Here is a 21,248-nt window from a genome sequence, read left to right as displayed (position 1 = left end):
TTTATCTATTTAATTACTGGCCAGGAAACATAAGTGCAGATTGGTTGTCTGTATTCTGCAGGCTCTATAGATTTGCTCATTATGTCTTGACACACAAACTGTCAAAACAACCTGTATCAATCTCACCTGCTTTTTAAAGTGGAAGCGTGAGAGCTGAGAAAGAGAAAGAATAGTTGCTTCAAAATATCCATGCAAGGTCCTTTCAAAGAAGCTATGAGAGCCATAAATCAAATAACTCCTAATGTTGGTCTTACACTATGTATATGTTTTGGACTGAATTTGGCACTTTACTTTAGTACTAATACAGAGGTAAGCAATCTGAGGTTTAAGAAAATTTGGTCCATATTTCCTAGCCTCACAATAAGAGTAAAAAGAGAGAGTATAAATCTAACAAACAAACAGAATAAACGTTTTCCCTTTGAACTGAGCAAAATATTGCATAAGATTGTGGTTGAGGTGATGGTACATCGGTTTCCAGCAAGGGAGAGACAGCAGTGCTGCCCATGGTCAACAGTCTTATTCCAAAGCTTGCAAATCAAAGCTACAGACTGGGAGAGCTTTGCTGTTGATGAGGACGCTTGAACGAGAAGCATATTTAATTTACAAATTTTGATTTTCCTCTAATGCAAGGAGCAAGCAAACTACTTTAAATATTAAATATAGTTTTAATTTGAGAGACGGGAAAGAGTTGGAGGATCTAGGGTGCCCAGAGTTACACTGGTGGAGTTGGGCAGCCTTATAAATCTTATAAAAAATAAACAAATACATCTGGTGGATCAACAACCCTTCCTGGGCCCACTGCCTTCCCAATCCTTGCCCTAACTCTGTTTCAGGCTATACCACATTTCTGAACTGGGATGGGCTAACAATTTAGAAATGGCATCAGACTTTTCCCTCTGCAGCTAGAGTCTTCTCTCTAATGCTGGAGGAAAAATTCTGATGCATCATGTGGCAAAATTGGATATATTTGGAATCTCAGGGAGGGAGGAGAATTGACTTGCATTTTCGCAGTACTAGTTGATTGTTAATAACTGCATCATATGAACACATACATAAGCCACCCAGAGTGACCTATATGAGGCAGGCACCTATATAAATTAATTAAATAAATAGCTAAGCCTTCTTTCTCTCTCTTCTCTCTCCTTCAAATTCAATTAGTTTTTGCTACCTTCCTTATGAAGGATTTGGCCAGTTAACACTTAACTTGCATTCTGTCCAACCAACAAAATACCATTTCATCAATGAGTCTAAATGTGCAAATGTTTTATGGAAATAAAACATTTGATGTTTTACTCTGTTTTATTCTGTGATCATATTAATCATATTAATATCATATTAAGAGCAACTGTGTTCTCTTCGCTGATGATGTAAAGCTGTTCAATACCACAGACAATACTGCCACCCTTCAAAAAGATCTTGACTATGTATCAGAATGGTCAAACAAATGGCAACTTCAAATCTCAACAAATAAATGCTCTGTCTTACATATTGGCAAAAAAAAAAAATCAGAAAATAAAATACAAGCTGAATAGTCAAGACCTTGTTAATGATCCAAGCTCTGTCAAGGACCTTGGAACACTCATCTCTAATGATCTAAGTGCTAAAGCCCACTGTAACTACATAACCAAAAAGGCATTAAGAGTTGTTAACCTAATCCTACATAGCTTTTTCTCTGGTAATATCACACTACTAACTAGAGCATTCAAAACATTTGCTAGACCAATACTCAAATACAATTCATCAGTCTGGAACCCACGTTACGTATCTATTAGCACAATTGAGAAAGTCCAGAAATATTTCACAAGAAGAGTTCTCCACTCCTCTACTCGTTGTAGAATACCTTATGCCACCAGACTTGAAATTCTAGTGCTAGAAAACCTTGAATTACGCCTTCTTCGGTCTGATCTAAGTATGGTATATAAAATCATACATTGCAATGACTTACCTGTCAATGAATACTTCAGCTTCAACCATAACAACACAAAAGCACACAATAGATACAAACACAAAGTTAACTGCACCAAACTTGATTGCAGGAAATATGACTTCAGCAACAGCGTGGTCAATGTCTGGAATACTCTACCTGACTCTGTGGTTTCTTCCCCAAACCCCAAAAACTTTAACCTTAGACTGTCTACTATTGACCTCACCCCTTTCCTAAGAGGTCTGTAGGGGGCGTGCATGAGCGCGTGCCTAACATCCCTGCCCTATTGTTTTTTATTTTTCTTATATTTACTCATTTCATGTATTCATAACTATGTATATACTTGTACCTAGTATCTTGTAAGCGATTGACAAATCAAAATAAATAAATAAATAAATAAAATAAAGCCAATTCTAAGAGTAATTTTGGCCTTAGAAGTAAATATAAAGTCTTCATTTCAAGGTGGTTATTTCTGAAAGCATTATAACATAATTTAGCATGAAAGCCGTCAATTTTCTCTTTTAATATAAATGGGGTGGGGGGGAGAAAGAACTCTCTACTTTTTTACATACTATTGAAACCAACAGCAGCATGTGTTAAAATAATCACGGCAAGATAATAAGAGACAAAATTTTGCTTGAGTTGCCTTAAAAATAATTATAGCAGTAATCTTTAAACAAAATGCATATTTGCCCAATATTGGGCAAATATTAAAAATAATTATTTTAAATAGAGGTGTTGTTTTAAGGATAACTCAAATTTTGTTCATTTGATGAGCAAAACAGAAGATAAATCCATTTAGATGGAATGATTTGAATGAATCTGTGTTCCTGTTTTTAACTGCTGAGAAATCAAAATGTTTTGCAATCACTTAAAACAACAACCTGTCATAGTTCAGGGCATACCTGGACTTCCTTTTGTTTCAAAATCATAGGAAAAAGCTCACAGTATGATCTTCAGAAACATGATATAAATATTTTGTCTTTTGAGATCATGAAACTGAAACATTGCCTCTGAAATCAGCAGATTACAACTGGGTAAAATCTATGTGTTCCTCTTCCTCTTTAGCTTACCCCAAGCTAAAGAGAGTTATTTTTTTAAAAAAAATGTATCACCTTTCTGCAGCCATCTGCTCATAAAGTTGGGCCACTGAGAATTGCATGTCAAATAGTCAAAGGTCCAAACATTCAAATCACAGCTGGGGATTAATAAATACATGATGTATATATCCATTTCCAGAAGTCTCATTTAGGCCATGACAAGAAAAATAAGGGAAGAGACTGAATGTATTAAATTATACCAAATGCCTATTTACTAGAAATGCATCATTTAGTTTTGCAAGCTGGTCTTCTTATCGATGGAGCTATCAGATGTTCTTCGGGGCCACTGGAAAAGTCAAAGCTCGAGTAGAAGATCTCTCCAATATGCCCTCTTCTTTACCCAGAATCTAATAAAGATCATTAAATTACATGTCTCTTCCTCCCCCTGAAATCAGAGCTCACTACTCTGATATTAGAGCTCAGGAAATAAGGTATGACAACTTCCTCGTGAAATTTTAGAAGGCAGTGCAGGGGTCTGAAGGACAGGCCTGCAGCTGCAGACATGGGCAGCTCTAATTAACAATTCACCCTGCTGAGTAAAATCTAATCTAAAGAGAGAAGAAAAAAGGAACTCGGTTAGCTCAGACTGTCACCTACCTGCTCTTTCCATGCATGCTCCATTTCAATCATGTAGTAGTTCTCTCCTCTTGCACTCTCTCCCATACACACATTCTCTGCTGGAAGAGAGGAAGCTTACTTCACAAATGAACAAAAATATCTGAGTTAAGCCCACCACTGACCATCAAAGACAATATCCTTTCTCCAACAACTCTCTGATTTTTAAGAAAAATTTAGAGAGAACCAATGGAACTGAATGGAATTTACCTATTTAATAGATAAAAATAAGACTCTTAGCTAAATTGGTTAACATTTGGCTACACAGGGTGATATGCTGAATTCCCCAAATTATAGCACTAGAAGCCAGTTTGGCACCTATACATTGCATGAATAATACAGATTAGTGGACCAAGACAAAAACTAGCAAGACTTAAATTTATGTTCTAAAGTTTGATAGCAATCCTTCTTCTTCCACAACTGGATGCTGCCAGGGATATACATCCAGATGCATAGCATGAATTTATAATTAAATATCTAGGCCTTTTCTGCAACTAGGAGAGAATCTAATTCCTCAGATCAAGGAAAGTAAGTTTGCTTTCAGACTGGTGTGCCTTTTGGTCACATGGAGTCTCATTAATCTATATTAAAGCTAAAACAAAAAACAGTATTTTGTATCCCTATAATGAGCCTTAGCCATACAAAAATATACAATCTTGTCACTTACATTTCAGTCATGATAAAAAAAACATAATTAAATGTTCCAAGGATGTAGTATCACATCCTTGTTTCTAGGAGTAGGCTCAGTTTTACTAGGATTTAGCTTTGAAATAGCAAAGTTACTTTCTCTGCTCCATAAAGATATTATTCAAGCAGAACTTGAATGACTGATTATTTGCTATATGGATGGTATTAGCACGGGTGGGATTCAAAATTTTTAACAACCGGTTCTGTGGGCATGGCTTAGGTGGTGGGTGTGGCTTAGGTGGTGGGCGTGGTTTAGTGGTCATGTGACTGGGTGGCTTGGTGGTCATGTTATTGGGTGGGCGTGGCCAACTCAATATCACTCACATTGAGGCACGCATCTCCTCGCCAGGCCTCTCATGACTGTGGGGAGGCTGCAACAGTTCTAAGTGTGAAAAACGGTCATAAGTCACTTTTTTCAGTACCGTTGTAACTTTGAATGGTCACTCCACACAAGCAAAGTACCAGCAAAGGAGGGGGAAAAAAACTCCAGAGAAGTTCCTGAGACAGGAAGTCTAGTCCTGCCAAGAATGTAATAAGGGTTAACGGAGAGGCAGTTTCTGTAAGCTACACCAGAATGTTTCCTTCCTGCCTTCCTTACAGGATTAGGCCGGTAATTTCTTCTAACAGCCAGTTCTTCGAACTGCTTAGAATGTTAACAACCAGTTCTAGTGAATAGGTGCGAACTGGTAGAATCCGACCCCTGAGTGTTAGAATAAGGTGTGTATGAAATAATGAGTCTAATTCATGGGCTGGGAACAAGATGAAGGCACTCCATGAGGATATGGCAGGAAAAAAATGTGTTCCATGGTTAGATACACATGAATAAATGACTTGTGAGATAGTGAATCTTTGCTCACCTTCTCTTAGTTCTACCTTTTTGTTGAGTCTGATTTTTCTGAATGGAAAAGGTTGTTAAATGTAAAAATCGACATAGGTAAGTTCTTTAGTTTTTACTTAATTTTCTTCTTGTCATATTGGAAAAGCCATTTATTTTCTTATGTGTAGATATTGTACATTATCTGTACAATGTGTAGATATTATACATGATCTTATTAACTGAGGTAATTATGGTATCACCCAGATGCTTTGGTTCCAACACAAGTCTTCCTCACATTTGGATATATATGCAATCCATTCTATAAATCTAAATTGCTATCTTACTAATACCCATACCAAATTGCTAGCAAATACAATCAGGAGTTATGTGCCTTGCAACTTTAAAATGTTGTCTTTTTATAAATGAAATCAAAATCATAACTAACCTAGAAAAGAAGAGACATTTATATGTTAGTGTATAAAAAGCCTTCCATGTATTCAGAAACCAGGCAGAATTGAACCCCTCAAGAGAAGCAAATACACCTGCCAATCTTTTCAAATATTGCCATGGTACAAACAAGTTATCAGAAGTTATTTTTAAAGTAATCTATTAAAACATCTTCAGGCTGTGATTAGTATTAGCCATAATTTGGATTGTTACAACAGAGGAAATCTAAGATGACTAACAGCCTAAATAAATGCTTCCATGGGCCACACTTGGGTTCTCAGAAAGAAGAGAGAAGTAGAATGGTGCAGTTCAAGGCTCACTATGGTTTACAAATCATTGCTCCATATCAGCCTTTGCTCATCTGGATCCTTCAAGATGTTTTGAATGACAATTCTTATGAACCCCAGCCAACATGGTAAATGAACAGCGACTATAAGGATTGTAAGATAAAACATCTGAATTTCTACACTAAGCAAAACTCTACCATACAATATGAAGCTGTCTATCTTCTACCTCAATCCCGTGAAATCCATTTATAATGTCCTAGCTTAATCTCTTTCATTTATGGATACTTCTTGAAACGGCTTATAATAGAACTCAAATTCATAGTCCTTCCATTATCACATAAAACAAACAAACACTGCATGGGAAACATTATTAGAATTCTTGGCAACATCTGTAACTACAATCCATTCAGCTTTCAAATACCACCATCGCTATTCATCCCCTCAAGCAAACCCAACTGCCACGTAAATTTCTATATGGTTAATGAAACCTTTGTTAATGAAGTAGTTTTTGCCCATTCTTGATTTCTTCAGACCCTGGCATTTTGCAAAAAGCAATTGCTGGGGATTTAAAAGAATGGAACATTGTTCATACATTTTCATTTCTTTCCTCTTGTGCAAATGACAGTAAGGATGATAGTGTGACTTCAATAATGAAGATCTTAAAGCAGTGAACAATGGTGTAGGAAACTCAGAAATTAGAATATATTTATTCATTAAATCCTATTATAAATCATAGTTAAAAAGCGGACATTGTTTACAAGACTTCTGATTGATTTTACAAAAATGGATCAGTGTCCTCTCCTCTCAATATAAGTAAAGAGGACATGTTCCTCTTTGATTTTCTAACTGGCTTGAACCTAAAAAGTATTTGTTTCAATCTAAAGATGGCAAAATTGCTACCCTGAGTCATAATTCTTTGAATGTAATTGAAAAGTAATCTGGAATAACAATTTGAGGAAGCCTGGTTATTTAGCTTAATGCTCTTTTTGTTACACTGCAAAATATCATCAGATAGAAAACCTAACATAGCTAAGACAAGCAAGTATTTTTCTAAGTTGCAGATAAGTCAAGTTAATTATATTAAGGCATTAAATATTCTGTGTGGCATGATACCCCCTAACCTAAAACCTGACAATTCACTAATGACCTTGGTGAGCTTCACTTCTGTCACTTTTGTTGTTCTATAGGCCTCAACCCTAAAAAGAAGAGGGGAGAGGGAACCCTTCAGTCTTGAATAGCGGGACTCTGAAATACATTTTCTGATTCTTAAAATGTTATGCAACATCCAAAGCAATCCAATGAATTTAAAAAAAGGATTGCTTTGAAAGAGTTACGGAATAATGGAATTCAATTAGGAATAAAAAATAATGGCAAAATTCCAGTTTGTATGTTCAAGTACTTGCAAGTCATTTTGGAAATAAACAATTGTGGGTAGAAGTAGATTATGCAATATAACACAGTCAAAAGCTTTGGAACAAAGGATCCAATCTCAAAACCATCCAAAAGTATTTGGCTATTTTCCATATTCTCCAAAGGACATCAAAAGATAGACTCGGATTTGCTGGACTTCATGGAAATTGTATAACTAACTAAGCAAGTTGGAACTTAGGGGAAAACTTTGTTAAAATGTTTTTAGTTAAAACATTTTAACTAATATACCTAGTAAATACATATATAAAGAGAGAGAGAAAGAGAGAGAGAGAGAGAGAGATTGGGGAGTGCGAGAGAAGACGCTGCATCTTCTGTCCTTTCGTTTCTTAATCATTTTACACACAGAAATGCACATACCGAGACACATTTGCAGATAGAAAGTTATTCAATATCTAAAACTCATAACAACCAACCTTTCTATAAGCATTAAGGTATCTTTGACTGTATTTGTCACTTCATAGAAGTCAAAAGACATCAACCCAAAAATGGCAGGAGAGATACCAGCCACAAATTATACACAATACTCTCTGTAATGTTCATTGAGCAGAATCCAAGAATAATTTGCCTAGGCAAAGGGCTATTTCAGAAGTTGAATCCAAAAACTCATTTAAAGCAAAACACTTCAGATGCAAAGACAAAAGAGCAGTCCTTATGGCACTTAAGCCATTGTTTCTTCTTACCTTTAGGTACATTAATGTCAGCGTAAGTGTGGATCTGAAGAAAAGATAAGAGATGTTTTTTTCAGATGCCCAGAACAAAGCAAACATGCATTGTTTTTCACCAACGTGCTGAGTTCTTTAAAGAAGAATACAGACCATGGTTTCTGATTTCCAGCCTTTTCAGCAGAGTGAAAAATGGCCCATTGAATTCACTTTTCTAGAGCAAAGAATCTTGTCCATTCTTGGGATAAGACCAACTTGGCTTCTTCTTTTCATAGACAGACTTTTCCTAAAGGCAACTTTGGTTCACGCAACCTACATGGTGCCAGGTAGGCCTTTGCTACAACTTGCTTGGCCAAGACATCAACACACTTTCCACAGGCCTGGGATGACATTGCCAACTCTTGAAAGATGGATGCTGAAACAGTGCAATTTTAAAAGAAAAAAGAAAATCTTATTCCAAAGCAAACTCTGACATAACCCTCACCAAACTTTCTCTACTCACTCAATCAACTACTCTTCTAACAAAAAGAAAAGAAGGGGAAAAAAAAACACTTGAGCTTCACAAAGCCCTAATCCTGAAAATGGTGGAGGGGTGAGTTCATCAAGCCCAAAACAGGTTGGGATCAGAGGGAAGTAAGCAGCTACATTGGGGTCAGCAGGCTGTTGCTGCACTGCTAGCAGCAAGGAAATGAGTCTGGTGAGTCCCACCATCTATCTTTTATAGTGCTTTGTTTATGAGCCGGGTGCCCCTATTTCATAAGGCCGTGTTTGCTAGAAAGCACATGAAGGAAGGAATGATGAAGATGACTATTAACACTAGTCCAAGGACACCTTTTCTTAAGCCTCTTTCATAGCAGCAGACATGGAGGAACAGCCCGGCAATTGTTCTCTCAAATGTCACCTTTCTGAGCAGGCCACTGTGCAGGCAAAGCTATGCTCCTGTTGGAAGGAGGTTCACTCCACCCCCACCCGCCTTTTTTTTTTTTTAAAAAAAGCATGAACTTTGCTATTCTCCTCATATCTCCAAAGGACCTCAACTGACAAGGGATGCTTTTCTTCTTTTCCCAGCTGTCCTCTTGATCCACCTTCCCTCCCCTTTTCTTTTTTCTTCTTCGCACAGTTTGAACAATTTGTCTCTGTTCTAGCACATTCCTCCAGCCCATTCTTTGGGTGCCCAGCATAAGATTTACACTGAGTGGAAGAACGGTGAGCAGGGGGAAGGGAGGAAGGGAGGGAGGAGAGCAGAAGGTAATACAAGGCCTACATTTAGATAGACCAGAAAAGCGAGCCAAATAGCCTGCAAGATTGTTGTGCCATCAATTTAATACCTGAGTGAGGAAAACAAAGAGCCTTCAGAGAACTTCTGACCCGTCCTCCATCCAAAAGGGATCAGGAGAGAAGATAACGTGAGTTGAAAGAGAAGGCACAAAACATAATTAGAGCTATCCAAGGAGTGGACAATATATGATGACAGAGAACCACACTTGTTAATTACACTCCAGCATTATTAAAATCTTTTTGGCATCAATAACTTCTTCTGCACAAAGACTTCGCACTCTCTTGCGCCAGTGCTTTTACTGAGAAAATCTAATACATATTTTCAAAGCATTTATAACTATCTCATTAATGACTTTTAAAAATAGGTTTCTTTTTTTGAGGCTTTCAGGTACAGTCTGTTTTGAATGCTATTGATCAGCAATTTATAACTGCCTTATAAATTCCCAGATTAAAGCCCGAAAAAAAGAGAAACCAAAATATTTTGGCTGAACCCACCTTTTAAACATATTTAAAAGTAAATGAACAAATTTAGAAAATGGTATTTAAATCCTTGCAGAAAAATTGTTCTAGTGAAATGGTATTCTGCCAGAAATTTTAAAAAAATTTCTAAACATAATATGTATATAACTCTAAGTCATTCACACTAAATGTTTCCCTATTAAAAATAATTAATCTCAATTCCAAAGTTCAAATCACTCTAGCTCAAAAATCTCACTTTATCACATAGCAGGCAAGGATTATTTCTTTTTAGAAATATTTTTATGTAGTGTTTTTAAGACGTCTTTCTGGATTTCATGATACAGAAATGGATAAGCATGATACAGAAATGGATAATTACATTTTACCTTACCAATTGTAAGTTCTCTTACTTTTATTTTTTCTGTGAAATTTTTGACAAATCACTGTCTATGCTTCTGGTTGCCATAGACTCATTGAAAAACTTCAATAAAATCTACACACCTACTGGCTGGATATACATAAGCAACTACCTCTCTATTCACCCCAGAGGATAAATCAGATTAAGAAACAAATGCCATATAGATCTTAGACACTTTTATTAGAATAGCTATAATAACAGAATCTTGCAAGTCTGAATATGTTTCCTTTGTTCCTCATTTTATCTTTATGTGAATTAGGGAGCCTATCTGAGGCATTTAAAAAAAATAGTTTCTCAGAATGGTCTTAAGCCTTTCTTATCTGATCATTGCTTTTTTGGTAGTGGATTTTCCTATTGCCCTTCAAGGCTACCCTCTCTGCCCTCTGCATGATCAGGAATTATTATAAAAGATAGGATCTCATATACATGCAATGCCAGTATATATCAAGTTGACCTTCCAGTCTTGATGAAATTCCACAGGTTAAGGATAGGAAAACCATGGTACAAAACTATACATCCTATTCACAGAATTATATTATTTTAACATGTAAGTCTCTTGACTGTGAAAATGGCACAAAGATGTCTTTGAACTGCATTTCAAGCAAGTATGTACTGCAGTAATTAGACTATTTTGATCTACATAGAAGGAGATCAAGTAACTTCACTTGTATGCAAATCATCAATAAGAATTCAAACATATTTTCCAGACCTTATTGAGAATGTACAAAAGGAACTGGAATCCAGCTAGACAAACTGTGACCTGAAAGATCAATATTAGCTTTTTTTAAGATCAGATTTAATATAGGTTATATGAAATTTGTATAAAATAAAAATTAGTTTTGAAATGTATTTGAAGTGTATGATTTCTTAGAACTGAAACTTATAATGTAGCTAAGTCCCATTTGAATTTAGGGGTGCTTATTCCTGGCCACATAGGTTCAGCTGGTAAGTAAAATAGTTTGAGACCTTTAGCTAACATGCAACCTTAATTTTCACTGTGACAAATTTATGGTGTCTGGGTACAATGGCTGGGGAATTCTGGGAACTGAAGGCCACGTGTCTTCAAGTTGGCAAAGCTGATAAACACTGTTTTAGTCTGAGAAAATATAGAAATAATACTTGAAACCCTTAATGTCTCTTCAAAACTCTCCAGAGAAGTGTTACTCAACTGTGACAACTTGAAGAGGTGTGGAGTTCAACTCCCAGAATTCCCCAGCCAGCAAAGCATTAGTGGAAAAAAGACTAAATAAAACAATCACCCTCAAAGACTAAGACGTCTTTGAGATAAAGTATTTGTACTGATATATGTTCTATAATAAAGTACAACAGAGAAGGAGATCTGCTGCTGTTTTCTGACTTTCTCACTAAAATGATCTGACTCTATCGGTTCGCTCTCATCCTTTATCCTTTATCTCATCCTGTGTTTTGGAGTGCCTGCTGTTTAGATTCTTCACTGGTTTTGTTTAACCTAATTTAAATCAAAAGCACACAACCTAGATGCTAAACTTATTCCAGTGTATAAATACAGGATATTATTCCCTCCACTGACAAATATGGCAAACTTTTAATAGAGTGGCTATCTCTGCTTATCAGATGTCAGGTAAAAGGGCTACCGTATCTAAAGCTCCTTTTAATTTCTGAGCCACCATAACACCAGCCTTTGAGGTGCTGCAGTTATATTCCATTACCCTTTTTATTATCATCTTACTAGCCGAGGCATAAAATTCAATTAGTTCAACACTATTTAGTGAGAGTTTATAACAGGAAAACACACTGATGCTGTGTCTATATTATATATCACTCGCTGAATAAACACATACGGTTCAAAGATGGCATCTTGCCATTTGGGAAGCTTGAAAGGTTTATTCGTAGGACTCTGCCAACAATTTTGTGTGGTGATTTATGTATGCTACCTACCCCTGAATTAAGCAAATTGCATCTCATTGACTTCAGGCAAGTTAAAGACAAATATGTCTTAAATATTTGCTCAGAGTACAACCTAGCAGTCTTATTCCCTCCAGCTACAGTGGCTCTTTAAATGAAAGGAGGTGATTTGCAAGGGAGATCATTTAATCTTGTTTTGCTGCTGAAGCACATAGGAATAAGTTTATTTCTCTAACATTTTTTTTCCTTTACACTGGGATCCAAGAAACCTGAATTCCACACAAGATTAAGAAGTGGAAGGAGTGCACTCTAACCTAGCTAATTTTTTATCTAGATTGCTTTGCCTCTTGATCCGGGATTTCAAGTTTTCTTTTTAATTAACAAATGGTGTTGTGGTGATTTCAGCATGTTCCTTACATTTTGAGCCCAGCAACCATAAAGATAATAGAAGGTTCCAACTGCTTTAGAGTGATTGGGGAGTGAAATTGATATTAAATACCTGTAGAAAGTGAAGGTAATAAATACACTCAGAGAAACTGGCCTGCTGCAACAAATAATCAGCTAATCCAGGTAGAGCTTTTCCCTGTCTCCTTTTCTTATTTAAGGTCTAGACGGAAATAAAATTCAAAGCAGGAGGTGATATGAAACAAACTATTAAACCAGTGTGGCCTTCCGGAGGTGTCATAGTTGTGATAAGTATTGTTTAAATTTTACCTGGAGCTAAACAAATGTCAATAATACCTCAAGCCCAAACACGGGAAATATCTAATCAAGAAGCTGCATCAAGGCTGTGATGAGAGTGAAGTGGGAATGTTTTAACTCTCCAATTCCCATTCTGTCCTGAGATCTTTACAATAATTTATCTGCAGCTTGCAAAGATAAACATACCCTAACTAAAACATTTGTATATGACAGAATTTATCAATCTTCTAACCCTCCCCCAGATCCTTTTCAATTTGCCAAATTTACTAGAAGTTACTATACAAATAATAGTTGTGCTAATGCCCAACAAACACATCTGTTGTAATAGGGAAGCAATTGTATTTCTCCTTGTTGCCCGAATCTCATGGATCAAAAGGAGAGTAAGAGCCTGATCTTTCGCTTGAGGACTTAAAGCTTATTCTCATAAACAGCCACTTCAGTGCTGGATCATCATTTTTAAAAATTGGCTGTAGTTATACCCAATGAATGGTTCCATTACTGCCATATCCCAGCACTGGAGAAGCAGAGAGAAAGTAAACTCTTAAACCAGATTATATAGCAAATCTTAGATTCATAATGACTTTAAACCAATTTGGGTATACAGGCTGAAATAGCTGTGAGAACAGTTTCCTAGGTTCTTTAATATAAGAACCATAATAAATAAAAGCCAATGTAAGTTTTTTCATTCATTCAAGGCTCCCTTGAATCTAAATTTTCATCTGACAGTTCTTTCATGGAAAAGTTCCATGTCTATTAAGCTGATTTTAAATAAAAGTGGGAATCTACCTGGAATAGCCGGGAAATGTAGGCTATCCAGAGTTGGCTTAAGCTATCTAAAGAAAGTTTAAGAAACAATTTGCCAGAGATTTTTTTTTTTAAGGTGTACTATAAATGAGTGCTTTTGAAGCTTGCAACATATTTTATTAATTGATGCCAAGTAACCTTAAGATGCCAAGTGTTCAATCAACTTTCTAATGAAGAATATATGGCAGGAAAGAATGATAGAGTTCCGCCTTCAAAGTGCAAAGGCTATTTACAGACATAAGTGTAAAAGAAAGAGAAACAAGCAAATGCCATCATCTTGATACTACCCTCTTTGGTTAACAGGTAATAGTATTCTAAAGTTGTGTGCTAAAACTGTAAAGGTGGGGAAAAAATGCCCTGGCTGACATAATATTGCCCAGAAGTTTGTCTGAATGCAATTCTCAGGAGCTGAGCTTCATTGGAGGACTTTTATTTCTCCTATATCAAACTGACTTCGAGACTGATAACTTTAGGAATAAGGACTGAATTAAATGTTCAGTCATTTGGTATTTGCTTTAACAGTGGAATAATTGAAATTATTCAAAAGAAGTAGTTCAATCACTTGGTACTTTTATTTTAGTATTTTATTTAATTAGTATTTCTTCTCATCTTTCTTGTTGTTGGATAAAATCACCTTCAATGCGGTTTAACCAGATTGTGTGCATGTGTGCTGATGTCTGGTTTTGTTTATAGTCATCCATTTTCACAGTATCATCACATTAGCTATGATGTTGCAGTATCACCAGCAAACATCAGATGAATTGCCCCTACTGGATAAAGACAAATGTGATTCAAGATGAAGAAGAGAAATAATCCTAAGCAGTGGCAGAATGAAAAGATCTAGAACAAAAGTGATTACTTTCACAAAGACACTTTTCATGAAAATGAACATATTAATACTAGTTGTTTTTTTTCAAAACACAGGCTATTGTACCACTGTTCTCACACAAATAAACACATATTGTGTATATGAATTTGGGATTTTCTCCAGGATGATCTGCCCCCAACCTTACTTCTTAAGCAGGAGTTGGATATGACAGGGTTAACTACCAGTTTGGGATTTATGAGCTTCCCTGCAGCTGTGAGCCACGAGCTTGTAAATCGTCATCAGCATGCTGTGTGCAGAGACACAGCCTTTGAAACAGCCCTCTTTTCCTGCTTTTTAACTTCAGCTGTGCCTCATTCGGCAGCTGAAGTTGAAAAATCAGAAAATAAAGATCAGGTAAGAGCCCAGGTGGGTGGGTGGGCAAAAAACATCAGCAGACATAGAACCGGTTCTATGTCTGCTGCTCTTCAGAGCTACTGGTTCTACAGAGGTGGACAGAACCAGTAGAAACCCACCCCTGTTCTTAAGTCTCTTGATGATAGATTCATTATTGTTGCAGTCAAGCGGGGCTGGATTTTGCAAAACTTTCCCAAAATGTTTGTGCTTGTTATTTGTGCCTCAAGTAAGAACTCTGAATTGATTTGTTCTATTTATTTGTTTTCCATGCTGCCATACTATTCTCTAGAGCTGGGTTGTCAAATTCCTGGCCCGTGGGCCAGATGTGTCATGCGTGGCCATGCCCATGCCTGGTTTAGTGAAGGGGAAAAAAGTCCCAATACATCATGTGACACCGTCGTGATGACATGAGTTTGATACCCCTGCTCTAGAGTCTTCTCCAAAGGCTCCAAGCCTTTCCTATGCTCCTGGCTTCTTCAAAGTCCAACTTTCAAATCTATGAGAAAAATCATTGTCTTCACAATGCTAATCTTTCTAGGTATAGATGTGTCATGGAACTGAATAACTTACACAAGGTTTTCATTGCTACCCTACCAAATGCTTGTGTCTACTGCATTTTTGACTACTGGCTCTTTTAGTACTGACAGTAAATTCTAAAATAAAAAGCTATCCATCACTTTGGAGTTTTTTATAGCAAATTATAAAAGCTGGCTGCTGGTAGTCCTATTTCTTCACTGTGTTCCTTGACTTGCATTACAAGAGGTTGCAGGTCATTCACATAATCATTGGTAAGATAATGCTATCAGCATACAGAAAATTATTGGTATTTTATTCACCCAATTTTAAAATCATGCTCAGATTCTAATCCAGCTTCCCCTTAATCAACATTTGGGTTGAATAAATATATAGCTTTGTTTCACTCATTTGCTGACTTGGAGCCTGTCAGTTTCAAGATATTCCATCCAGAGTATGGCTTCCTGTCCTATGACAACCTTCTAGTATCAGAGGCGCTTTCAAGTGGAGATTTTTAAGATGTTTTGGGTTGGCTGATATCATTACAATATCTATATACTTCTTCCATCTTTGATCTTCTTCAAATTGATTACTATGTGTTCATTGGCAACCTTTAATATACCAATCTGAGTTGGAACTTTCTTTTGATTTTAAAGATTTTTTTGGAAGACTTCCTTATTTTGTTCATATTGCTTCCATCTTCAGTGTCTTTACAGATGTCATTGTAATAATTGCTCTTCTTACATCTCTGATATTCCTTCCACAGGTTTTGTCTGTTTTGGCTTTGGCTTCTCCCTTTTTCTTGGCAGGTCTCACCATCTGTTCTGATATCCAGTTTGGTTTCCTATGTTTCTTGGTCTCTCTCTTCACATTTGTCCTTAACAACTTCTTTATTTGTAGTTCCTCGGGTTCCCCATCAATGAGGTTCAGGATTTTAAAATAATTCCCTATACTCTCCTTGAAAATGGTAGATATGTTCTTCTTTAGCTTGACCTGGAACTTGACCATGAATAGTTCATGATCTGTGCCACAATTATCCCCTAGCCATGTCTGTACTGTTATAACAGAGGTCTTTACTTCCTTGTACTAATGATATAGTCAGTTTGATTTTGGTGTGCTCTGTCTGGTGATGTTGATCTCCACAGGTGTCATTTTGATTATCTGAAGAAAATATTAGTAATAAAGCAATTAGTTGATTGGCAGCAACCTATATCGATATTCTATTTTTCAACCATAATCAACACATCTTGACTGCATGCTCTGTTAATTTCAAACAAATTGATTATAGAACTTAATAATATTATCTTCTGCATCAGTGGTTGGATATAAATTTGAATTAGCTATCATATTAAAGGCATGTCTGATTCACAAAATAAACATGCCTGTTCCTGTAAGTTTCAGGTAAACTTAAATAGCTAGAACAGCCCACTGAAATTTTACTTAGGTGAAATTGGGCAATTAGATAATGTGGTCATTGCCTTCAATTTCCCTAGCTATATGGAAAGCAGAGATTCATGGGGGGTGGGGGGGAAAAAGGCTTGGCACTCTTGGCACTAAACCATGCTGACATTTGTTAGATCTTTAAAGACAAAGGAGATATCTTATTGCAACAAACTGATCCTTTTCTTCTGGCCAATTTAAAAGTTTTACATTTCTTTAAAATGTGAATTTTGAAATGTGATTAATAATTACTAATTTAATATAAGTTTTAAATTGCTGACATAATGTTTTTAGATTACAGAATTTAGTTTTAGTTAATGTAGAACCTGCATGCATTTTTTGCGGAATTAACAGAACTTTATACAACCATAACTGGAGTGGAAAATCATGCCAGAACTATTTTCATGCTAGATTCATTGTGATGGTTTATGGCAAAAAGAATGAAATGAATAGAAGGTTATCCGGAACCATCAAATGTATGTTTAATTTAATACAGGTGTATTTCAAAGAGATTGTCTTTCATGTGCCAGTTTTTCCCCCTTCAATTTAAATCCTTACGATTTATATTGACTGTTTCCTAGTATGATTTGATTGTTGATTGTACCCTATGACTATCATTCAGTGTTGTACATTGTGATTCTTGATTCTTAACGGGTGTATCTTTTCTTTAGGTATACTGACAGTATTTACACCAAGACAAATTCCTTGTTTGTCCAATCACTCTTGGCCAATAAAGTATTCTATTCTATTCTATTCTATTCTATTCTATTCTATTCTATTCTATTCTATTCTTTTGCTCAGCTGGCAAGTTAAACCAAGCATAATTACTAAACAGAAGTACAACCATCTTATCAAATCTTCTTCATCTCAAATCATTCCCTCTCTTGCATACAAACACAACACTCATTTATCATTTCTGTGAGGGCCCTGTGGAATGCCACTCATTCTTCACAAGGACTTTAACCACTCAGTGCAAACAACAAAGCAGCATTCCTGGGTGACCATAGGGGAGGTAAAGAGAGGAGGCCAGGCCTAATCAATCTGCCAGACTTTCCCACACTTTCCTGGATCAGTTTTTATCAGTGTTGTAACACTGCATGTCAAGGACTTTCTAATGGTGCCAGAGGTGATTTTTCTGGTCCAATATACTTCAGGGCTGACAATTTCACAAGGTTCCTCTTCCCATTAGCAGACAACACATGGAGAGAATGGCTTTTCTATCTTGTACAAATCTCTGTTCAAAGGACTGAAAAGCAAGTGAAAGCACCATTAGGATTTTTTAAACAAAGTCAATGAGAGGTATAGTTGCACCTGCTCGTCTCTAGATGGTAAAGCCAAAGCCGACAGCACTTGAAAGTCAGTTTGATGGGAAGCTCAACTCAGCCTGGAAGGACAGCTTTTCAGTAGGGAGAAGTGACAGTTTCTTATGTCTAGTTTAGTTTAGTTTAGTTTATTGTCATTGCACCTCATACAACAAAATCAAACACCATCTTCAGTGCATATCATGACCATGAAAATAAACACAAATACACATCCTTCACAATCTACACATTGACCCGAAAACCCCCAACACTGCACTATACAGTAGAATTCAAAAGAGCTTCTGCCCTGGGATAGAAACTGTTTTTCAGCCTATTTGTCCTTGTTTTTATTATTGTGTACCATCTGCCAGATGCTAATAGTTAAAACAAAAAGGTGTCCAGGATGAGATGGGTCTTTGAGAATGTTTTGAACTTTCTTAAGGCAGTGAGAGTTATAAAGCTCTTCCAAAGAGGGGAGATGATCCTCTGAGCAATGACATTAACCCTCTGGAGTGCTTTCCTATCTGCCACTGTGCAATTGGCAAATCATACAGAGGTGCAGTAAGTTAAGATACTCTCTATGGTGCAGTGGTAGAAGGTCACCAGCAGTTTTCCATTCAGTTGTTGTTTTCTGAGAAGTCTCAGGTATAATCTCTGCTTGGTCCTTTTGACCAGTGCTACAATGTGGGGACCCCAGGTCAGGTCCTCTTTTATGGTAACACCCAGAAACTTAAAACTGGCCACTTGCTCCACTCAGTCTCCATTGATAAGCAAGGGCTGGATGTCTGATCTGTTCCTTCTATAGTCCACTATAAACTCCTTGGTCTTATTGGTGTTGAGGACCAAGTTATTGTCTCCACACCACGAAAGCAACTGGTCCACCTCATTTCTGTAGGCTTACCGCTATTGTATCATCTGCAAATTTAGTAATAGTATTACTAGCGTGAGTGGGAATGCAGTCATACACATAAAGACTATAGAGTAAGGGATTCAACACGCAACCCTATGGTGTACCAGTGTTAAGAATAAGGGCTGAAGGGGTATGATTTCCTAATCTGTGAGCGGCCAGACAGGGAATCCATAATCCAAAGGCAGGTTGAATAGGAAAATCCAAGGTTCAGAAGTTTAGACACTAGCCCATGTGGAAGAATTGTGTTAAATGCAGAACTAAAATCTACAAAAAGCATCCTCACATAGTCCCCCCCGCTATTCTAGATGAGTCAGAGCAGTGTGAAGAGTGATGGCTATAGCGTCTTCTGTATATCTATTTCTTCTGTATACAAAACATATGTCTAAAGGAACTTCCCAATGAAGGACTATAACTAAAATGAGGTATGCAAGCCTTCCTGGGTAGGGCTGAGATGCTAAGATTGCTTCTGAGCAGACATCTGCAAATTGTCTATAAGAGGCAATGACAAAACTGGTGGAGCATGGAGAGTGGTTGAAGGGGCAGGCAGATTATAATTCTATGACATTATTATTATTTCTACAATCCCAATCCCTTCTACAGAATTTGAGATGATTCCCCGCCCCCCATCCAAGAACATCATTGAATAATTGATCTGCCCTGAACTATCACGAAACAACCATTGTTACAATCTTACCCTATGCAAAAGGGAAAGACGTTTTCTCTCACAACATACTAATCCATGTTCTTAACTCATGTTATCTGGATTTGTCTAGTCATATGCAATAAATGTGAAAGGGAGACCTTCAAAAACATTAAGAGATCTTTCTCCATTGGAGACCTTGAACCCTGGATATCTTTCCTTTCTTTCATGCTATACTAACATGAATAAAGTATTCTGAAGTCTACATAAGAGTTAGTCACATGTTTGTTTGTTTGTTTGTATATTTGTTTAAATATGACAGGACAATCTGAGATCATTTGAAGTAGGAAAGCAGCCAGTATTTAAAAGTTTTAAGCTTTGTCATTTGTCTCTATCAAATCATCTTCCAAGCTGCTTTGTTTACTTATAATATTAATTGCTACATGTACTGCTATTTCACTCATCTTCAGTCAGACATGATTTTTTAAATTAAAGTCTTAGTCCTGCTGTGTCCCCTCATTCAGCATTCCTACAATTTTGAATTTGGAATAACTTGGTTATTCATAAATTCAAAATGGCACTAATTCTATATATCTTACGTGGGGCTACAAAAATATAGACAATCACTAGATGGCAGCAAATTTGTTAACTTTATTGCCATCTAGTAGTCAACCGTTTTTTTGCAACCCAGACACTGCATGCCTCACATACTGTAGCATGGAATGGGAAGACAGCCTGTGAAATTCCAAAATTATCTTTATTCTTGTAAAAGGGTTACCAGTACAGAATTTCCCACAATAGTAAAGAAGCTATGTAATATGTGGCTAACATTTGTTATGTTCTGCAAACTAGTGTGCAATATTTAGTACTGATAATCTCTTATTAAACTAAGAGATTGAGCTGCAACTCAAGAAATCTTTGGAAATGTTATCTTTCACAGCCAAAGAAGCCTTAGGCAAGTTTCTCTTTGCTTGTAATTGTATGTCATACTTACTCAGGATTAATTTAAATATGGATTAATGAATTAAACAAATGTTGCAGATTCACCTGACATAGTCAGCCACAAACTGACTGTATTGGCTGAGTTTGAGTTTAATTAGGCTAAAAATGATTGTAAATAAAATTATTTTAAATAAACAAAGATTTTGCAACAAGGAAAATAACTAAGATTACTTAGTTTGGTTGTTGTAAAGGATTGCAATACATGGAGTGCTCTGTACACTTGAAAATGCTCTATAAATGCCAATGGTTATTACAAATAATTAGGTACCAGACACTGAATTACTTAATAGGTGGAGTCCTTGAGAGTTCACTGTGATTTTCATGTTTGTTACCTCTTTTCCGTGAAAAGGTTGACCAAGGCTAAAAATGTTCTTTACTCAGAAAACATGCCCTTTGCCATATCAAGCCCAAATGTAGCAGCTCTGAAAAGCAAACAACAATCTCCAGGCTTGACACACTAGAGAGGAATCTGATCTTGATAGGAGAAAATAACCTATTACATCCTCTTTACTTAGAATGAAAGTCATGTTTTTCTTTCTGGCTTGAAACTATGCTGTACATTTTATTCCCTAAAACCCACTTCATACTAAGCTATAGGAAACAGAATTGGAGAAAATAAGCTTTCAGCTTCCTAAAACGGATCATCTTCACAAAAAGCAGGAGAGACAAACAGGTCACTTCATATGAAAACAAGCCCTCATATGG

General features: G+C 36.5%; 1 protein-coding gene across 15 annotated transcripts in view; it reads right to left on the bottom strand.

Moving 5' to 3' along the window:
- Positions 1–21,248, bottom strand: part of LOC113436991 (uncharacterized) — a 266,907-nt gene that overhangs the window by 218,245 nt on the left and 27,414 nt on the right. For 7 of the 15 annotated variants that reach the window (XR_015741851.1, XR_015741850.1, XR_015741852.1 and 4 more), the window contains exons 1-2: positions 7,989–8,923; positions 3,622–3,701 (exon numbers count right to left, since the gene is read on the bottom strand). Coding sequence is in view for 1 of the 15 variants with exons in the window: in XM_087925018.1 (XP_087781144.1) it covers positions 7,989–8,000 (12 nt within the window). In the remaining 14 variants the exon portion in view is untranslated. Of the gene's footprint in view, positions 1–3,621; positions 3,702–7,988; positions 8,924–21,248 lie in introns of those variants that run through there. The other 8 variants (XR_015741861.1, XM_087925018.1, XR_015741855.1 and 5 more) reach the window with 6 other exon arrangements.

Source organism: Pseudonaja textilis, chromosome 2 (genome assembly GCF_049901715.1).
Source record: "Pseudonaja textilis isolate UNSWEBS1 chromosome 2, rPseTex1.2, whole genome shotgun sequence".
Taxonomy (NCBI): Eukaryota; Metazoa; Chordata; class Lepidosauria; order Squamata; family Elapidae; genus Pseudonaja; species Pseudonaja textilis.
The sequence above is the reverse complement of the archived record's forward strand: the minus strand, read 5'-3'. Positions and strand labels throughout refer to the sequence as shown.